The sequence below is a fragment of the Balaenoptera musculus genome, chromosome 1, assembly GCF_009873245.2.
Source record: "Balaenoptera musculus isolate JJ_BM4_2016_0621 chromosome 1, mBalMus1.pri.v3, whole genome shotgun sequence".
Classification (NCBI taxonomy): Eukaryota; Metazoa; Chordata; class Mammalia; order Artiodactyla; family Balaenopteridae; genus Balaenoptera; species Balaenoptera musculus.
The window spans coordinates 128,805,519-128,825,144 of record NC_045785.1 but is presented as its reverse complement, the minus strand read 5'-3'; the positions used below and the strand labels follow the sequence as shown (position 1 = coordinate 128,825,144).

General features: G+C 39.9%; 1 protein-coding gene across 1 annotated transcript; it reads left to right on the top strand.

Moving 5' to 3' along the window:
- The first annotated feature begins 777 nt into the window (after positions 1-777).
- Positions 778-18,838, top strand: TNFSF4 (TNF superfamily member 4). Its single transcript, XM_036827958.1, has 3 exons — positions 778-927; positions 16,890-16,938; positions 18,489-18,838. The coding sequence occupies exons 1-3, from the start codon at positions 778-780 to the stop codon at positions 18,836-18,838; spliced, it is 549 nt and encodes a 182-aa protein (XP_036683853.1).
- Positions 18,839-19,626: the final 788 nt, after the last annotated feature.

Sequence of the window (19,626 nt, the reverse complement as noted above, 5' to 3'; positions counted from 1 at the left end):
TGTAAGTCTTTACTAAATTTGCCTCAAAAATTAAATGAGAAAAAGATTTTAGGGCTGTCTAGCACAGTGCCTGACACATAGTGGATGCTCAGTGTATGCTAGTTTATTATAACGCAATGGACTAAAACTAGAGGATCTTACTCCTTTATTCTATGTGATTCACCATCCTCTTTTAAAATTTTCTTTTTTTTTTCACTTGAAGAATGGTCTTCGTTTGCTTTTTTCCCCTGAATCTGTTGAATGGGTTCAGTACTTAGTTACCCAATAAAGTGCAGACAAGAACTTAAGGCTAGCATTTTCCTTAAATCTCTTCTATGATTTAAGACACCTCGGAGAAGGGATAGATGAGCTCCTACATCAACGGATGATGAATTTTATCTTTATCAAGTGACCCACAATTTGGTTACTGGTGCAATGAGAAATTAAGAAAATAGCACACTTTTATGACTGTCATTTCACAGTCACTCAAATCAGAACTGGAATGCCACAAAAACAACTCCCTGTTAGCCCAGAGAAAAAAAAGAAAGAAAGTAAAGGGGAAATTCAGATTAGTCACAGAGAAGTTCCCCCGCCTGCCTGCAAAAGCTGCAGCATTAAAACTGAGAGTCCGCTCTGCTCTTTCAATCGCCTCTTGTCTCTGGTCCTGGGACCTTTGTGTGTTTTCTGATTGATACACCTTGTTTTGGCTTCATCTCCTTCTTTGCGGGGAAGAGGTCAGTCCTCCCTCAGGTTCCCTTCTGTCACAGTTTTCATCTTCCCTGCATCCAGATTGTGAAGATGGAAGGGGTCCAACCCCTGGATGAGCATGTTGGAAACGCAGCAGGACGGAGATTCTTGAGGAACAAGCTATTGCTGGTGTCCTCCCTAATTCAGGGGCTGGGGCTGCTCCTGTGTCTCACCTACATCTGTCTGCACTTCTCTGCTCAGGTAAGATGCACCACTGGCATGTCCTTTCCTCCAGCTCAGGCTGATGGCAGCTCCAACAGCTGCAAATGGTCACTTGGAAATAATCTGACACCAAAATTGTTTTTTTTTTTTTTCCCTTTTCCACTCAGCGATCGTAAAGTGTGGTCAAACACCCTTTTGTCTCTCTTTTCCTTCCTTTTTTTCATCAGTGGCAGTGGTGGGGCACAGTGGAGATAGGGCAGGGGCACTGCTTCTGGATTATTCTTTTTCTTTGCAATGTAAGCATCCTGGTATTCCTTTATGAGCTGTCACTTAGAAGCTTTGAGTCACTGATATACCTACTTGGTTTACCTATTCTGCTAGTAAGCATCTGATCAGGGAATTAATGTAAAAAGGAAATAAGAAAGTCTCTTTACATTATTATACTTTCTTATCATATTCATAAACCCCACAGACTCTCAAAGTAATATGCTTTTTGAAGAATGCTAAATGTATCAGTATTAAGTTCTTTTAAATAGCTAGCCTATGTATTTTAAGGGCAGAGATATATGTGTTCACGCCCGTATGTGTGCATGGCCAAACGTTTACCCAAGTAACTTGATCAGATATTGTTTCTCACAGTCTTTCTCTACCAATCACAACTTATAGACATCACTTTGTCCAATACATTATGTAGTGGAAGACCATCATTTTAGTATTTCCCCCACTTAATGAAGATATTCTTTCCATTTTTCCTTCTCCTTATTATGGTCCCTTTTACATTATTTTTTCTTATTTACTTATTCATATCTACAAACATTATTAGCCCTTTAAGGATGTTCTTGACTGCAGGAGATTCCACTGAAAAGAAAAGAAATGAATAGTGTCCCCATGTTCCCTTGTTGGGGCTAGTCTGATAGTTCTTGTTTCCCTGGTGGATGCTCTGTGTTAGAAAAGTCTCTCCCTGGTAAAGGTCAGACAACAGGAACTTTTATTTCTGATAGCCAGGTCAGAGACTGGGTACCTCAAATTAGATCAGGATAAGGTAAGCAGAGTCCTAGACGATGCCTGGGCTTGTCTTCGCCTACAGGAAATAGGGTTTTTCAGTACCTACAGGCTAGTGGGAGTTTGGTTGTGATCACTGTACTATAGAGTGCTGGTGTCCCCAAATTCCCGAAGTGGAGCTGGTGTCATACTCAAGCCTGCAGACCAGCGAGCACCACAGCACACCCATCCTGTCCTCATCATGCCACACGTTTCCTTCTCTTCACAGAACGCTTTGGGTGAAATTAGAGTAGGCGATCTGGGGAGAGGGTGTGGGGGGAGGAGCAAAGTGTCCATGGCAGGATGCCCAAGACAGAGACCGGAATTAGGCTCTTCCGAGAAGAAAATAAAGAGTAACCCAAAATAGAACAGCTGAGTCTATTCACCAGGTCTGGGAGCCCTGAGAGTGCTTTTTCAAACAACCACAGCGTTACATATTTCCTTACACTGTGGGATGATAAAAAGACAGAACATATGGCCCCAGTCAAGGCTCAGCAATTAATTGCACTAGGGCTCTGAGCAGGAGAGAGCAAAAGGCGAAACAGATACAGATGTGTAGCCAGCTGGTGGCGGGGGCCGGCCCTGAACTATCAGTACCCAAGGGATGCAGAGGAGAGGGGTCCTTTCTAGCAAGTCACCCAGCAGTTCTGAGCTAGAGCCTGGAAGGGAAGCTGAGTGCTGGCTTCCAGGATACTAGAATTCATGGAACTGATCTTTGGGAGAGAATTAGCTTTCTCTGGTCCTGGTCCAGAAATGGAAACAAAGATAGAGGAGGTACATTAGAGCTGTTTGCTCAACAAACGTGTTCTTGTATACTCTGGATACGGAACTTTTTGGGGCACAGATATTTGAAATTCTTAACTTGACATTAACTTTAACTTTTTTTCTTACTTCTAGCTAGACTGTTTTAGCTAACATAATTTCTTATACTGTTAATAAGACCCAGGGCAGCACGTTGTGTCCTTAAATTTAATCTCATAAGCTTTGTTAAGGGGAAGGACAGTCATGTGTGTTCTCCCCAGAACTTGATCAGTCATGGTGGCAGCAGTGTGTGTCTGTGTGTGTGTATATGTGTGTGTGTGTGTGAGAGAGAGAGAGATTGATTGAGAGAGAAGGGTGTAAAGTAACTGCTGAAGAAGGGACATAGACTGATAGCTTTTCTAAATTCATAGATAAGATTGTTGGGAATTTTGGTTGAAGGATGGGGTAGGTGGTGATGCCAATCAAATCTCTACTTTTATAAGACATAATATTAGAGTGATATGTATAGGGGGTGAAATAAAGCTGAAATGCTCATCATTTGCCTAGTTAAATTGGATCTCTTTCATTGTAGGAGAAAGATATTTGGAGAATAATCATGATTTTTTTTTCTTATTTCTTAGATTTAATTTTTAACTTCATAAAAAATCTTCCTATATGGATGACTCTGTAAAAAAATACATATGAAACTGTTAAACTCCATTTGGCAGTTAACCTTCCCTTCAATCAAGTTTATTTAGTAACCGTTGTTTTCTCACCACTTGGTTAAGTTTTATTATGTGAAAAGCAGAAGTTTTTGTTTTTGAATGTCAGAAAAAAAGATGGACCTTACCCACTCCTTATATAATACACTTCCCTCTTTGGGTCCTGATTTTCTCATCTGAAACATGAGGCAGTTGGATCAAATGATGAAGAAATGTCTCTTCCAGATCAATATCCTGTGGGTATGTAGTTTATATATATATAGTCATAAAATGGATATGAGGATCTGAGAAATACCAATTTAAGTAAACAGATTTTTGTGTCTAAGCTTCTGGATACCCTGGTTCTTAATAAGGGACTGAGGGAAATCAAATTGGCACATATATTTGTAATCTGTATTTATTTATATACCATGTACCTATCTAAGTAACTTATTCTGGATTAGCAAAATACCTTATTTAGAAAAGGGAAAGAAGTGGATGCTGTAGAAGAATATCCATGATACAAGTTGTAAAATTGAGTCACAAAAATCAATACATGCTGTTTGGATGTTTATTGGGACTGCCGTTTAAAGTATCAGGCTTCCAGGCTTCCCCATAACTTCACCTGGGAACAATGGCAGAAAAAAGCTGATCTATAAGGTGAGAAGCTTTTGCAGATTATACCCATGTGTCTCAGAGCTATTGAAGCTGGGCTCTTCCAAGATTTGTATCATCTTTATCAGAGTAGTTTAAAGATGTGCTTTTAGTGATAATTCTTCAGCACATCCCACCCACAGTTAAAAGTTTACATTCTTATCACTTTTACTCCTGGGAAAGACAGAAGTGGAGGCATTTGGAAAGAGAGCTGACCAATTCTGTATCAGTGATGGCCAGAATTAGAATTCAGTTTCTTGATGAAGTTTCAGACTATAACTTGGACTTTGTATCCTTTAGGAAGAAAAAGAGGCATTTTTGATTAAAAAATCTTGTCTCAGATTAGCTCAAGTTAAATGTGTCCCCATGTAATTTAACAAGTTTTTAAAGAAATTTTTTATGATAGACATGGAAATAATTTTCAATATAATTGAATTTGCATTTTATAAGAAATTGTATGGGAGCTAAAAAGAAACATCTGAAGTATTGAACTGATTTGTCACTAAGTATTTTGAGGCTCTTAAAGGAGGTACTACTGCAAATGTATAGAATTGTTGGATTTTTGAGCAGACATTAGACATAGTCCACTTACGGATAGGAAAACAGAAACTCAGGGAGGGTAAAAGCCGGAGGAGGAGGTAATGCTTCACTTATTAGAAGAAGGGTGGAAATTCTTTAAATAGACAAGAAGGATGATGGTGGGTAGGTAGGGGCAGAAGGCTTTCTAGGTAAAAGAGCAAGTTGTTCAGAATGGTTGGAGTTGAGAGTTCATTGGGGAAAGTGGAGGAAGATGAAGCTGAAAATCTAAGTGGGGGCAGGACACAAAGGGTCCTGTGACTCATGCTAAGGGAACACACTTCATTCCATTCTATGCAAAAGAAAATACAGGAAAAATTACCCAAATTGTCGCTTCTCCAAATTTCACTTCTCTTATGTGGTCTACATATTGACAAATACAGAAAGTGAGTCTTGTCTCACATAGCACTAGGGGGCACCACAGTAAAACTAACAGTTCTTGGATATCTTTTAAAGAGAACCCACTCTTATTTCCTGAGGAGTTAAGAACACTTTTCTCAGGAAGCCAAGCGCTCATCCATGTGTAAGAGGATGAACAATATCAAGAGGGCCTAATATTGTTCACTATTTACACAGTGATGATATTTTCTACAAGAAAAATTTAGATATGGGTTCTGACCCAAGTACTCAAAATAGGACAGAATAGCTTGGACAAGAATCATGCTGGAAAATGTCACATATGTACACATGAATAGAAACAAATATACACACTCAGAGGAGAGATGGGAAGCAAGCAGAAGGGCTCTTGGTATAGACCTTGGAGTCTAACCGCCCTATTCCTTTTCTCTGACCTCACCTCCTAGCTACTAGCCCTGAGTAGACCTAGCCTTGCCTAGGGGCTGACCACCATGCCCTTCCAATTCTATTTCTTTTAATGGAAATTACTTCTGTGCCCTTCACTTTCAGAGAACCCACAGCTTCCCACCCACTTCAGGGGTTCTCCTTTCATGGCTCATGAACATTAATCTTCTGGAATCACTTAGGTTGGAGGAGCCATGTACAATGTTGTTATTCCTATTTAGGGAGTGAAAAGATACAACTGAATAACAAAGTAGAAGGGTTATTTCTCACAGTCACAGATAAAATATATGGCATATGTGGTAGTGTTAGGATGAAATTGGATTCCCCAGCATCCTATGGCTTGTGCATTTTGTTTGTAGCCAAATGAAGGCATTAAAACACTTCCTCATACAGAAATACGACATATCTTCTCAAAATTTTAGGTGAGTCATTGAAGTGTAGGAGAGAGAACACTGGACCAGGAACTAGAATATTCTGGTTCAGTACAGTCTTTTAGCTTCGTGACTTTGGGTAAAGTCCCCCAAATTCCGAGTGTCAATTTAATCATTTCCAAAAATTGGAATTTGGTTATTGTGAGGAACAAATGTGTTACAGAGCTTTGTAAATGTTGAGATTATTATTATTATTCATGAACATGCTTCCATAAGCATACCACCACTAAAATGTTTGCCTTATAGCACACACACACACACACACACACACACACACACACACACAAACACTCCAAAACTCAAATCTCAGAAAGCATATTATAGGTAATGTTAACCTTAACTTCATGGACTTTGACTTTCCTACTCTAATTTTTAAGGCTAAAAAAAACCCCTTGGTATAATTCTAGCATTTTTGAATATAGATGTCTAATTAAGACCTCATGGCTGTATTAGTGAACAAAGGAAAAATGAAGGGGAGAATTTATGAAGGTATAAAATGTTATCAAGTTAGTGTCTGAAAGTGGTTCAGAGATCTAAAATGGCACACTTAGAACACATGGCCCAGGCTGGTTCCATCTCCCTTTACGTTGATGTAGTTCATCCAATTCTCCAGTGACTTGGTTGCCAAATAGGGCAGAAAATTATATTTAGAAGAGTGGTCTGGTTCAAAATATTAGAAATGTTGGAGCTAAGATGGGCATAATTATGCATTATTTTCTTTTCAGCAAACCTTTCATTCTGAAGTGCAAGTTTGATGTGTTATTAATTTGTATAAATTTGTCTAGCTTTGATAACATTGAAAATGCTATTTAAGAACATACTTGGACAGAAAGATGGGCAAATAGACCCAAACTTTAATTCTTCCAATACTAATTGAATAAGGGCTTATGGTAAGAAAGCGTCACTCCCAAGATGTTATATAGGTGGGGAGCTGCGGGGGTGTCCAGTGAGTGTAAATGATGTACCCTCAGGCTGGGCTGCCCTGTAGGTCGCCACAGCACAACCCTAGAGAACCAGTGAAACTGTCAAGCAAAGATCAGGATGAAAACGACAATTAACATTACAAAAAATTATAAACGAGCATCAAAATAGTCATCAAGGGAAATTATAAAAACTTTGCTGGGTTATAAAAGAAGTTGTAAAACACATGTTTTACTGCTCAGTAATGTAAAATATATTTTGAGTTACCTGTGTGTTGGGTGCTTAACGTTTTTAACTTTCAAGGCCCATAAAGATCTTAATCTGGCCCTGTATGTGGTTTGATGAAGACTGGGAACTCAAAGCTCTCTTTTCCGGGAGGATGAGGGGCATCACTCCTGGTGCTACTTGCAATAACCATCTCTGGTTTTGTGATCTTTTCCCTACTTTTGTCCTCACTTCTTCACTATGACCTCGGAGGAAGACAGACAGATATTTGTGTGCAGTTTTACAATGAGGAAGTTTGAGGCATAGAGACTTGTCTAGGTGAATATAGGAAGGTCTGGTTATAAATTACGACCAGGTTTAAATTCTAGTCCTGTTTCTTTCCGTTACACTTGGCCAAGACGCCATGGCTCTAAGCCGTAAGAATTTCGGCTGGCTGTTTTAAAATTTGGTTCCTTTTCTGACATTAATTGCTTTTGAAGAAAAATTGGGGGAAAGATTTATAACCTGGCATAAAGGGAAGCAAGATTCTTTTAAAAAAGGGATCTAAATCTACTTACACAAATGTAGATAACACAACAAATGAAGCTTCAACAAGCTCATAATACAACATAGGTTATTTTAATGAAACAAATCATTGCCATGTGTGATATATTCATAGAAGAGAAAGGGGACTTGGATTTGGGCACTAGCTCAGTCATTTATTCACTCCGAGCTGTACTTTTTTTAAAAAACAATAAGGAGATTAGACTATATAATCTCCCTGGACCTTTCTAGTTCTATCAGACTGATTCAAAGAATTATTTTAATGTTATAAGTGTGATTTCACACTATATGCAAATATCTTTTCAACCATGTATTAGTTTCCTAGGGCTGCCTTTTAAGGTACCACAAATTTGGGTACCACAAAGTGTCAGCAGGGCCATGCTCCCTCTGAAGGCTCTAGGGAAGGATCCTTCAGGATCCTTCTTTGCCTCTTTCTAGCTTCTGGTGACTCCCAGCAATCCTTAGTGTTCCTTGGCTTGTAGTTGCATCACCCCAAGCTCTGCCTCCAAGTTCACATGACCATCTTCCCTGCGCGTATCTGTGTGTCCTCTCCTCTTCTTTTAAGGACACCAGTCATATTAGACTTAGGACCCACCCCAATCTAGTTAACCTCATGTTAACTAATTACATCTGCAAAAACCCTATTTCCTAATCAAGTCACATACTGAGATTCTAGGTGGACATAAATTTGGAGGGACACTATTCAACTCACTACCAACCATTTATTAATTTACTTATTTAACAAGATCTATGGAAAATAAGTTACCTTTCAGACGTTGAGGAAATAATGGTAAGCAAGACTTGGTCTTCCTTGCCCTCTCAGAGTTTGCAATCTAGTGGAGAAAGAAAATGGTCAAGCAATAACATAGTGTGTGATAAGCACTGGATAACCAAGTAGGGTACAGCTCTTCAGTAAGAAGTTTCACAGAGGGCTATCTACCTAGCTTCAATATCTAGTTTCTCAATTGGGATTATAAAGTGAGTATACTTTAATTTTTGCATTAGGTGCTTCGTTTCTCTTCCATTATTTAACAGGAAGGCTTTAGTTTAAAATGTCATTGTCATTATTGTTACCACCACCATCATCATTCCACTGCTGTTCGGTGATAATTTTTACCAGTCACCAATCTTAGTTCACACCAGAATATAGGTTAAGGATTATTTAGCCTCATGCAAATGAGGCTAAGAGCTTCATTGCATAAACAACACAAAAGATATTCTTGATTGTTTATTAACCATCATAGGGACCCACTTGGGGGAAAAAACTGTTGCTTTTGTTACAGCTGAGGGGTTTATTGTGTTGAAAAGGTCTTCTATTCAAAAGGTCTTCTTATCTACCAATAATTTGGGATTTCTCTTTTGAATGCTGTGATTTGCCTAATCTCTGGTATGGAAAAGTCCTTAGTCCTCATTCCACAGTGCTTATTCCACCATCTTAACTGAGGATGGACATAAAAATAAGGATATTAGAAACTGAGAAAGGGAAAGGACTTGTTCTGGCCTAAGACCTGACCTAAGTGTTCCTATTCCCAGCCCAATGCCTTGTCCATTCTATTAGGTTGCCTTTCCAAGGCAATAGTGCCTCCTTTTTTATATAGCAAATGAGATGGGGAATGAATGACTTCAAGTAGAAAGATATTGATTGTAATAATTCTGCTACCCCCTTTGTACTTAAGGATGAATGGGGCAATGTAAAAAACCTTGGGCAATCACATATGGTGTTGGCTCAAGCCAGTGTCGGATATTATGTGATTATGCAGCCACTAGCCAAGGTCAGGGCATAGTCTAAAGGGCTAATTTCCACCTTAGCTCAGCAAAGGTTTATTTATGAATGCCATTATGTTTAAGGTATTGTAAGATTTATGATAATGCAGTGGCTACCTTGTAAACCAACCCTTCCATTTGCTTAGAGACTAGGGTGTTTTGCTGGAGATCACCAAGGTGGGGAAAGGAGTTATTTCTTTTTTCAATTTAATTTTTTAAAATTGATTACAAGATTATACAAGTAATATAATGTACAAGATTATATAAGTTTCAAGTGTACAACATAGTGATGAACAATTTTTAAAGACTATATTCCATTTATAGTTATTATAAAATGTTGGCTATATTCCCTGTATTGTACAATGTATCCTTATTTTATACATAGTAGTTTGTACCTTTCAATCCCGCCTTCCCTCTCCCCCACTGGTAACCAGTAGATTGTTCTCTGAATCTGTAAGTCTGTTTCTTTTTTGTCATAGTCACCAGTTTGTTGTATTTTTTAGATTCCACATATAACTGATATCATACAGTATTTGTCTTTCTCTGTCTGACAGGAAAGGAGTTCTTAGAAATGTTTTGGCAGACCCCTTTGTCAGTGTACTTTAAGGATTTCCCCAGTAAATGTGGAAAGGGGAACCCAGATGTAAGAAAATCTTCCCCTTGAGGATATAAAGAATTGGTTGCAAAATTTTGCAAATCACAAAATTTTGAAGGTGTGTTCATGTCACATGGATGCTTTTGGTTCATTTGGTTGTTTACCTGAATACCTGATATTCCTCTTAGGAATCTGCTAATTTGCTAAGCATTTGAGACAGTGAAACCACAGTTCCTGTTCTCTGAGATAGAGGGGAGAGGGTCAGTTAGTAGAGACTTGCCATTACTAAGTAAATTTGACAAGAAAAGTGGAAGTGTTTAGAGAAAGGAGGCTATATTAGGATATCACAGGGCCTGTGTAGTAGAGAGGAGAGTAAAAGTTAAGAGAGAGATTACAGCAAAAAGGTGCTGGCAGCCATGGTGAAGGGTGGGGATGGAGAAAGAGAGAGTCTTGAATGACAGTTAAAATGGCTTTTCTTTGTATTCATTAAATCTCAGTAGACTCTTTATTCATCAAGATTTTCAAAGTCACACATCTTCATCTCTAAGAAATGTAACTTTGGGGATAAAGTTTTCTGATTATGGAAGACTCTTTGGCCAAAGAATCAGTTTTTGCCCATTCTTCCTATTCCTTTCTCTGAGTGGGGTTCTGAACTTCCCTGATCCGAAGTGTGGGCCCTTCCCTTTGTAAGGGAGTTTCCGCTGAGTACACACTAAGTCCACCAGGGTGAGAGTCTACCTTCCCAGCCCACTGTAATGGGTAAATATAGAAAATTCCATCTTCCTCTTAAGAGGCTCGTTGAGACACACCCTGAGAGCTTGCGAGGCTGTGCTTTCATGACCTCTCAGGTCTCCTCTGATTGATGTGAAGCCCAGTGTTGGGGGAGGAGACATTCACATCCCAGTGGAGGTTGCAGGGTGAACCACAGAGTCCCTATCACAGATCTGTTTCCCCGCCAGCCTCCACTGACTCACATCCCATCCCACTCCCACCTAGGATCTTGACTGATATCAAGTGAGGAAGGGCAAGGCCCACATAGTGAATGCAGAGCCCACTTCCTGGTTTCATATTTGATGAGTATCATTCCCTCCTGCCACAGATACATCCCCCTCCAGGACAAATGCCACATGAGTATAAGGTTGGCAGCCTCATGCCACATCCCAGTGAGTCAGAATTAGAAACTCACACATTCCAAAGATGAGCTCATGAAGCAAGCATCACCTTTTTGGGAACATGGTACAGGCTGCTGGGTAAATGCTAGATATCAGACATTTTCCATCTGTGTTCTCAGACAGTTCAGTGCTCCAGGTGCTGAGAGAGGCCAGGAAAGGACATAATTCTGACTCTTCTTTGCATCGCCTGCTTGCTGCCTACTTTGTACTTGTCCTGCTGCCCCTTATCAGGACATTTGCATCTAATCAGAGCCCAGCTAACGGCTTTGCCAATCTGTACTACACAAACAACCTTGTAGGATTGACTGAGGAGCTCTTTCCTGGAGAATGTCTAGATATTTTGAGATATATCTGAATATTTTGACAACTATCTAAAACCTAATGTTTTAATCTTACTCAGTGTTGACAATTAAAATAATTCAAATTAATTTTGAACCCTCAGACAAATGCTTTCATAGGGGTTTTTTACTCTAAAATAGAGTAGGATAAAGAGAAAGGATGTTACCATGAACTTGGAGTTCAATCACACTCAAGTTAATACTTGTTTCTTCCTGAGCAAGTTCTTAACAGCACTGATTCTCATTTTTCTATCTGTAAAACATGGGTAATTACTATTTCTACTTAACAGTGTTATTTTGAATAGCAAAAAAGGTAATGAAATTGAGAAAGAGTAATGCAGTGCATGGCATGTTGTAAGTTCTCAATAAGTTTTTATTGTTTTTCTTGAATATACCAAGAATGGTCTCACTTCTAGACCTTTCTTCCATATAATGCCTTTGGATTATCTGGGTCCTCTTTCGCTTTCAAGGCCTAAGACCATGTCTTTCCTACTTGAGTGGCCAAAGCCTGCAATGATTTTTCTGTTCTCTGGAACCTTGTGGCATACATTGCCTGTTGATGCTTACCAAAGGTTTTTTTGTAGAGGAGCTGTTTCCCCAGTTGACATACAAGTTTGTCAAAAATAAAGATTGTGTCTTCTTTCCCTTTGTGTTCTTAGAGTTGAATGTAATGCCTGCCGTATAGCAGGTACTCAGTAATTGTTGATGCTGTTTCAAATCAGCAATAACATGGCAATCATATAACTATTCAATCAACTATTGAATAGTGCTTACAGTAGAGCAAACATCCTTTGAGCACCAGCTTTGGGACAGGCATGCTTTTTGCCAAGGGCATATGGTCGAATATACATTTTCTGGATTTGGGCCTTCAGGAGTTCACAGTTGAGTGTGGTAATTCTTAAATCCTGAACCTTGGGTGCTTGTCAAAATGCAGTTTACTGAGTCCACCTAGACCTTTTGAATCAGAATCTTTATGAATAGACTGGCCATCTACACATTTTTACAGATTTTCCAGGGGATTCAAATGTACATTAGAGTTTGAGAACAGTGGGACAGCTGACCTTTTGTCACATCATCAGCTGCTCCTAGACAGGACATGTGCATTATTCAGTCAGTTGATCAAATAGCCCATATATCAGCTGCCTACTGCGTACTCTGTTTTCTTGGTTCTACTTATGACAGCCCTCAAACCCAGGAGGGAAGCCTGAACTTTTGGCTCTCCCTATGTACTTTTATGAGGAGGTCATCGTGAGACCACCACCCTGCCCATCTGCTGTGTGTGTGGCAACTTCTTCTTTCCTCCAAGTTGGCACCGAAGTGGACACAAGGAATGGAATATTAATAAAGTCTTCAAAGAAATTTCTCCACACTTTAAATTTGCATGGGGAGAAAGAAAACTGTGTTTTGGTATAATGAAAGTTGTACTGGATTGGGGGACAGGAGTTGAATCCCTTTACTTCTGTAGGCCTCAGTTTCTTCATCTGTAAAATACAATGTTCAGTTAGAAGATGACTTCTTTTATACTCATGCTTCTGAAACCATCTCATTCAAACTTCAGGACTGTGCTTTGATTCTGGTGTGTAGACTTACAGGAGTTTCTCTTCCCCTTTGAGGATGGTACTGGCTCTTCAGACTTTGCATATTGAAGAAGCCTCATTGTATAGCTTGTCCTTACATGAAAGCTCTCTGGGACCTTTGATATATTCCATTTTCTTTTAGTATCTGGAGAAGGTATGAGGATTTTGATTTTCTTGATATGAAAAGGACCATATTTGTGCATGTGGGTAAAATTAATATTTTCTGATTGTTTTCTGGTAACCTTTCTTATGAAGCCAGGATTCTTTTTGTATTGTTTCTCTGGGCTACAGAGAGCCAGAGGGATATTTTAGGAATTTTGTTGGACTTCGTTTTTCATTAATTCCTTCATTCTGTAGTCATATATAAAGCTAAAATAGTATTATATAGACTAAATTAAGAACATGACATGGATCTTATCTCTCATGGGTATCCAAGAATAATAGCTGACATTTATCAACTCCTTACAATGTTCCAGGTCAGGTACTTAAAATTTAGATACATTATCTCATTCAATCTTCACAACAACCCTCTGAGATATAGATTTTACTATTTCCATTTTACGGATGAAGAAACTAAAAATCAGCAAGGTAATGCCATTTTCCCAAGAGCACACAGCTAAGTAGTCTTGTAGAGGAGATGAGACATGTATCCCATGGTGGTAGAATGAAGGTCAATAGAGTGATTTAAAAATTTTTTTTACATCAGGGTTCACTCTTGGTATTGTACATTTTATGGATTTTAACAAATGAACAATAACATGTACCCACCATTAGAGTATCATGCAGAATAGTTTCAGTACTCAAAATCTTCTGCACTTCACCTGTTTATCTCTCCCTCCTCCCTCACCCCTGGCAACTGCTGATCTTTAACTGTCTCTATAGTTTTGCCTTTTTCAGAATGTCACATAATTGGAATCATACAGTATATAGTCTTTTCAGATTGTCTTCTTTCATTTGGTAATATGCATTTAAGGTGCCACCATGTCTTTCCATGGCTTGAAAAGCTCATTTCCTTTTAGCACTGAATGATATTCCATTGTCTGGATGTATCGCAGTTTATTTATCCATTCAGCCTACTGAAGGATATCTTGATTGCTTTTGCTTGGCAAGTTTTAGCAATAATAAACCAAGCTATTATAAACATCCATGTGAATAGAGTGGTTTTTAAGTACTTGCTGTGGGAGACCAAAAATCAGGGATTTGATTTAGGCCTTGAAGGTGGTGATATTTTGATGGGTCGACATAGATGGAGGGCCATTCTTGGTGGAGAGAAAAAAGGAAGCAAGTATTTTTCAAATGCTTACCATGTGCCAGGCAAACTCCTCGGTACTTTCACATATGTTAACTGATTTAAGCTTTACAGTCATCTCCTGGAACATTCCAATAATAATATTATGCCTTATTTTCACAGACATGAAAGCTAAAGCTCAGAAATGGTATACAACATTTCCAAATTCACAAAACTAGAGAGGTCACAATTTGAACTGAATCTGACTCCCAAGCCTATGCCCTCTGTTTTGTCCTGCCAGGCTCTATTCAAGGGCAAAGAGCTTAGAGGAAATGGTTGGCTCCAGCAAGGATATGTGTAGCAGTGATGCTTGACAAGGAGGTTGGCGCCAGGTGATGGAAGGTCTTGAATTGGGCACTGTGAGGGCATTTCTGGGCAGTGGGGTAGTCAGCATGAGGTGATCAGGTATGGAAGATGAAGGGAAAAGTTATAGAAGGGCATGGAGCAAGAGGAAACACTGTCTTATTTCACAACATTGCCTAGGCTTGGTGGTGTTGATGCTAGGAAGAAACTTGTGAGAATATGCAAATTTCTAATACTGGGTGACCTTCAGGAGAAGGAAAGGAAGCCCGAATCTGGAGTTGCATTTGCATCTACCTGAAAGAGGAAGTCACGTGTGCTTTCCTTGCTGCCTCTCAGCATCTTGGTCTCAGAATGTCCTCTTGGTCATTACTGCCCCTACTTAGTCATCACAGTATTTTAGAACACCGGGAAATTTCTTTTATTTGCAGGAACCTTTAGGAGATTTTGCAAAGTCAGTCAAATAATCAAACCACGAGAGCTTTTAGGTCAGAGAACTTTATGCAAATTTGGGATGAGGAAGCTTCCTATTTTTCTCTTTTATTAAAATTGACTTAGAGTTGCAACTTTTAAAATTTAAATCATGAACAGTTAGTGCTGAAAGGGATGTCTGTGATCTTTGAGGGATTTTTAAAGATGAGAAAACTGATGCCTAGAGAAGTTATGAAACTTGCCTAAGATGACACCATACTTGCCTGGCTGGCGTTAGGACCAGGTTGCTGCATGCTGAGCCCTGTGCTCTTTGCACGACTGTGCAGGCTGCTTCTGACTTTAACAAGGTGGCCATTCAGGCTGGGACCAACCTGCCCAGAAGGCAGTGGGGGGTATTCATTTACCCAGGGGATTACGGTGATCATGATCGGGTAATATGCCTTTTGAGAGGCCTTCTTCCAGAACATTGCTTTAAGCATGAAGGACACCAATCCAGCCTCACAAACAGTCCGCAGAGGGGAGAGCGCTGAAGACTGTCAAAGTCTCCCCAGGTCAACACCTCTCCATGTGCTCACTGCTGACTAATATCGCTCCAGGGGCCCAGGCACTGGCAGGGCTCAGAAAGGCTCTCCTTCTTCCTACACTGCCTGTTGGTTTAAGCTTGGTGAGGCTTATGATTTTATGTACAAGGGAAGTAGGGGATTCTTCATCTGCGTGGGCAGGCCCCAGTGGAATCTGTTTGACTGCTGCTATGAGTGTGCCAGGAAAGTGGAAAGCAGGGATTCCACACCCCAGAGTATGAAAACAAATTCCTCCCCACACCTTTGATCAGGACATCTTGCCAAAAATAGCCTGGTGGGAGGAGCTCTTGTCCTTGGCAAGTGCAGTAGGTGGTGGGTTTTTGTTGTTGTTGTTGTTTTCTATTTCCTTTTTTAGTAGGTAATACAAAATTTATAAAATATAAAAAAGTAAACCATGGAAAGTAAGGGTCCCTCCCACTCCTGTCCTCAGGCTTCTGGTTCCTTTCCCCAGAGGCAACATTATATTCTGTCAGATAAATTCAGTGCCCACACAAACATTATCATTATTTTTTGACACAAATGGTAATGTACTTTATACATGATTCTGCCCTTTGCTTTTGCTTTTTTCACTTAATATATTAATATTTTGGAGTTTGCTCCATATTGAACTTCTTTGTTCTTTTAACCACCAAATTTCCACAGACGTTTTATTTATTAGCTTTCCTTTCTTCATTGTTTTACTGCTTTCTTGCTTTTGAGTACTCACTTGGTTCAGGTTAGATTTTTCACATGGTAAAAGAGTAGGGAAAGACCAAACATTAAAAAATGCTACACGCAGATCTACTCATCTCTGAAGGATTAGAACAGTTTTTATTGCCTGTATGCCCTGAAAATAGGACACTTACTCCTGTTTTCCAGTGAAAGAGCGAGCAGTCAGGAAGCTTTCAGAATTCACTCCCAGTGCATTCTGGGAGTCTGTGGCCATGAAGGATTGATTGGTCACAGCCTTGTCCATGAAGGATCTCTATGACTGGGTGGGTTTCTTAAGAAGATGACTGTTAAGTGCTCTGTTATCCAGAATGGGAAATTGGGGCTTAGTGAGCCAAAACAATATACCAAGGAAGAGTTTGGCAAATGAGGACAGATCTTACTTAGATGCTTGCACAAAATAGCAGAAGACTCCTAACTTACCTTAGGAGATGTCATAGAAAGGCAAAGGGGGCAGGCAGGAAGGCTGGGTCTAATCTACATAGAAAAAAACAAATCTCTTGTCAAGTCATTCCCTTTACAGGCATTCCCTTTACTGCATTTCTGCTTCACAGGATATGAATTCCATTTGTTCATTTTTTTCTTAAAAATATATACTTTTTCCTCCTTTAGGTGCCATCTCAATACCCTCCAATCCAAAGTATCAGAGTACAGTTTACCAGTAAGTATTGTCAAAAGTTTAATTGATTCATATTTTTAAAAGAATCTTCTCTCCAGCCTCTTAATTTTTCCCAGAACGCAAGATCTCTCTCTTTTCTTAGGGAAACATTAAATCCTGAAATTGTTGGAGGCTGCATATTGTTTTCATTAGGGACAAAGAAGGTGTATAAAGAAGAAAAGGGGAGTAATTAGTTACCAAATATGTGCTTGTCACTGTGTTACTTCATATTCCTCACTTAATCTTCCCAGGAACCCTTTGAGTAGGAATTATTCTCATTTTTTAGGTAAGAAAACTGAGGCTTTACTTCTTACAAGTTTGTCTGACTGTAAGACGTGTCATTCCCCAGTAATTCTATTATAGGATGGGATTTTACCTTAATGAGAGTTGGGGGACTTGAAGTCAAGGTGATACTTTACCTGGAGAGCAGTATTTGGATCCATGATTAATACTAGAACAACCACCAGTGGTTTCTGTATGGATATTCATTTGTTAAGTCCTCCTGCGCTAAAGGAAAGTATATCTTGCCTTCTATAAGTAATCCTTCTTTTCAATTCAGAGTATTTCCCATGGACTTGATACAAAGCAAGAATTACTGAAATGTGCCCAGCAGTGCACATTTCAGTAAAGTACCTATTCTTTCCTATCACTGAGGGGACATGGGGCAGAGTGGGGAGTTTGAGATGTGGTTGCTTGACCATCCAGGATGATATTGAGGCTACCGTAGAAATAAAAGGAATTTGGTTTTTTGATTTACACTTGAAATGGCCCCACACAAAGCTATGAAATCCATCATTCTGTGTCCTCCTGCTCTTCCTTTTCTTTCTCCTGTGGCAACCACTATTCCCAAGGCACCTTCCAGGAAAAACTAACAATAAAAAGGTAGAAGGGAGAAGTAGGTCTATGTTCTTGAGCTCTTCTACCTGCATCTTAATGAGCAGAATCTGAGCCCATGGACATTACTAAGCTTTACTTAGTATCACAGCATAACTAAGCTTAAGTGACTGTTGGCAAAGGCCAGTAACACATGCTGTTGGTAGGTCTAGTGCCCGGGGCATGTGAAAAATTTTCATTTCATGATCAAGTGGAGAGAGGATAGAGAAGAGTTAAAAGCAATTGCTTTGCATGGAGGGCGTGTGCAGGACCCGGGCAAGGGGCACTTCCACCACCCTTTGCCCTAGTCTATCCATTGAGCAAGAAAGGAAGCACCGAATTGCCAATCCCTCCTGGTTTTGAAAAATCAGGGAAACCTTGAGGCTCCATGTCCTGCCACAGGTATGTTGTGATAACTGCCAGTTGCTATAATCTCTCTGCTCTTGAACCCCAGCCCCATCTGTAACTCTCTTGGCTACTAGTATTAGCTTTGCCTCATCCATTCCACAGGGAAAGCAGATTCCAACCCTCATGGAGAAAAACAGTATTTTCTTCCTTTCGTTCTTCTCAAAATCTCTCCCTATCTCTTTCTCTTCATGTGTTTCTAGACATATTGGAAGGCTGTTGCCCAACGCTGAGCTAAGGAATCTTTTTTTTTTTTTTTACCCTACCCTCCTTAGAGTGTGAAAATGAGAATGGTTTCATCATCACATCCCCAAACAAGGATGGAACCATGAAGGTGCAAAACAACTCAATCATCATCAACTGTGATGGGTTTTATCTCATCTCCCTGAAGGGCTACTTCTCTCAGGAGCTCAGCCTCAGGCTTCAGTACCGGAAGGGTCGGGAACCCCTCTTCTCCCTGAGCAAGGTCACGTTTGTTGACTCTGTCACAGTGGCCAATCTGGCTTTCAAGGACAAAGTCTACCTGAATGTGACCACTCACAGTGCCTCCTGCGAAGACATTCAGGTGAATGGTGGGGAATTGATTCTCATTCATCAAAATCCTGGTGGATTCTGTGTCTACTGAGGACCTGATGGCTGCACCTAAGCCAAGCACCAACATGAATGCCAAACTGCGGGTGGACAGGACACAGATTCTTCCTTGGGAGTGGAGGAGTCATCCCAGCTCAGCCCTCATATATGGCCACTTGAGATGTGACCAGAAGATCACTCCGTCCCCCACTCAGGGATAGTTAAAGCTTTATTTTATGTAACAATTAACTTTATGTATTTATCCTTATATCTTCTAAATCACCTAGCCCTCATCCCTCAGGATTGCCTCAAGCCTGTTAGGCACCTCCGAGAGAGTGAGGAAAATAGGTGCCTCTTCCTCAGGATGTTGTTTCTATTGATCAGGAAATTGTTGTAATACACTTTCATTACTGAAAAAGACACTTGACTACCATTTGCTGGATATTTGACATCTGGCATTGTCAAAATGAAGAAGACCAAGGAGGCGGTTTATGAATCTGCCAAAGGTGGTGGATTGACCCCTGGCAGCCAAAGGTGCCTCTTCAAGATGAAATTGGTTGAAGTTTGCATATTGCCTAAATACCTCTCTCATGTGGCGGAGTTCAAAAGGAAAATCAACTTGTGAACAGCTGTCAGGACTTGATGAAGATAGCTGGCTAAGGAATACTCTGTGCTTTTTTCTTTCTTTTTTCTCCATTTTGCTTTCCCAGCCTCCAAATGTTCTTGATAGAAATTTCCCTTCAAAGAACCATCTCGGGGATGTGATGCTGTGAAAAATCTAATCAGTGACTTAAGGAAAACTGAGAGAGATTTTTCTGAACTGGGAGAGTGAGATAATTTATT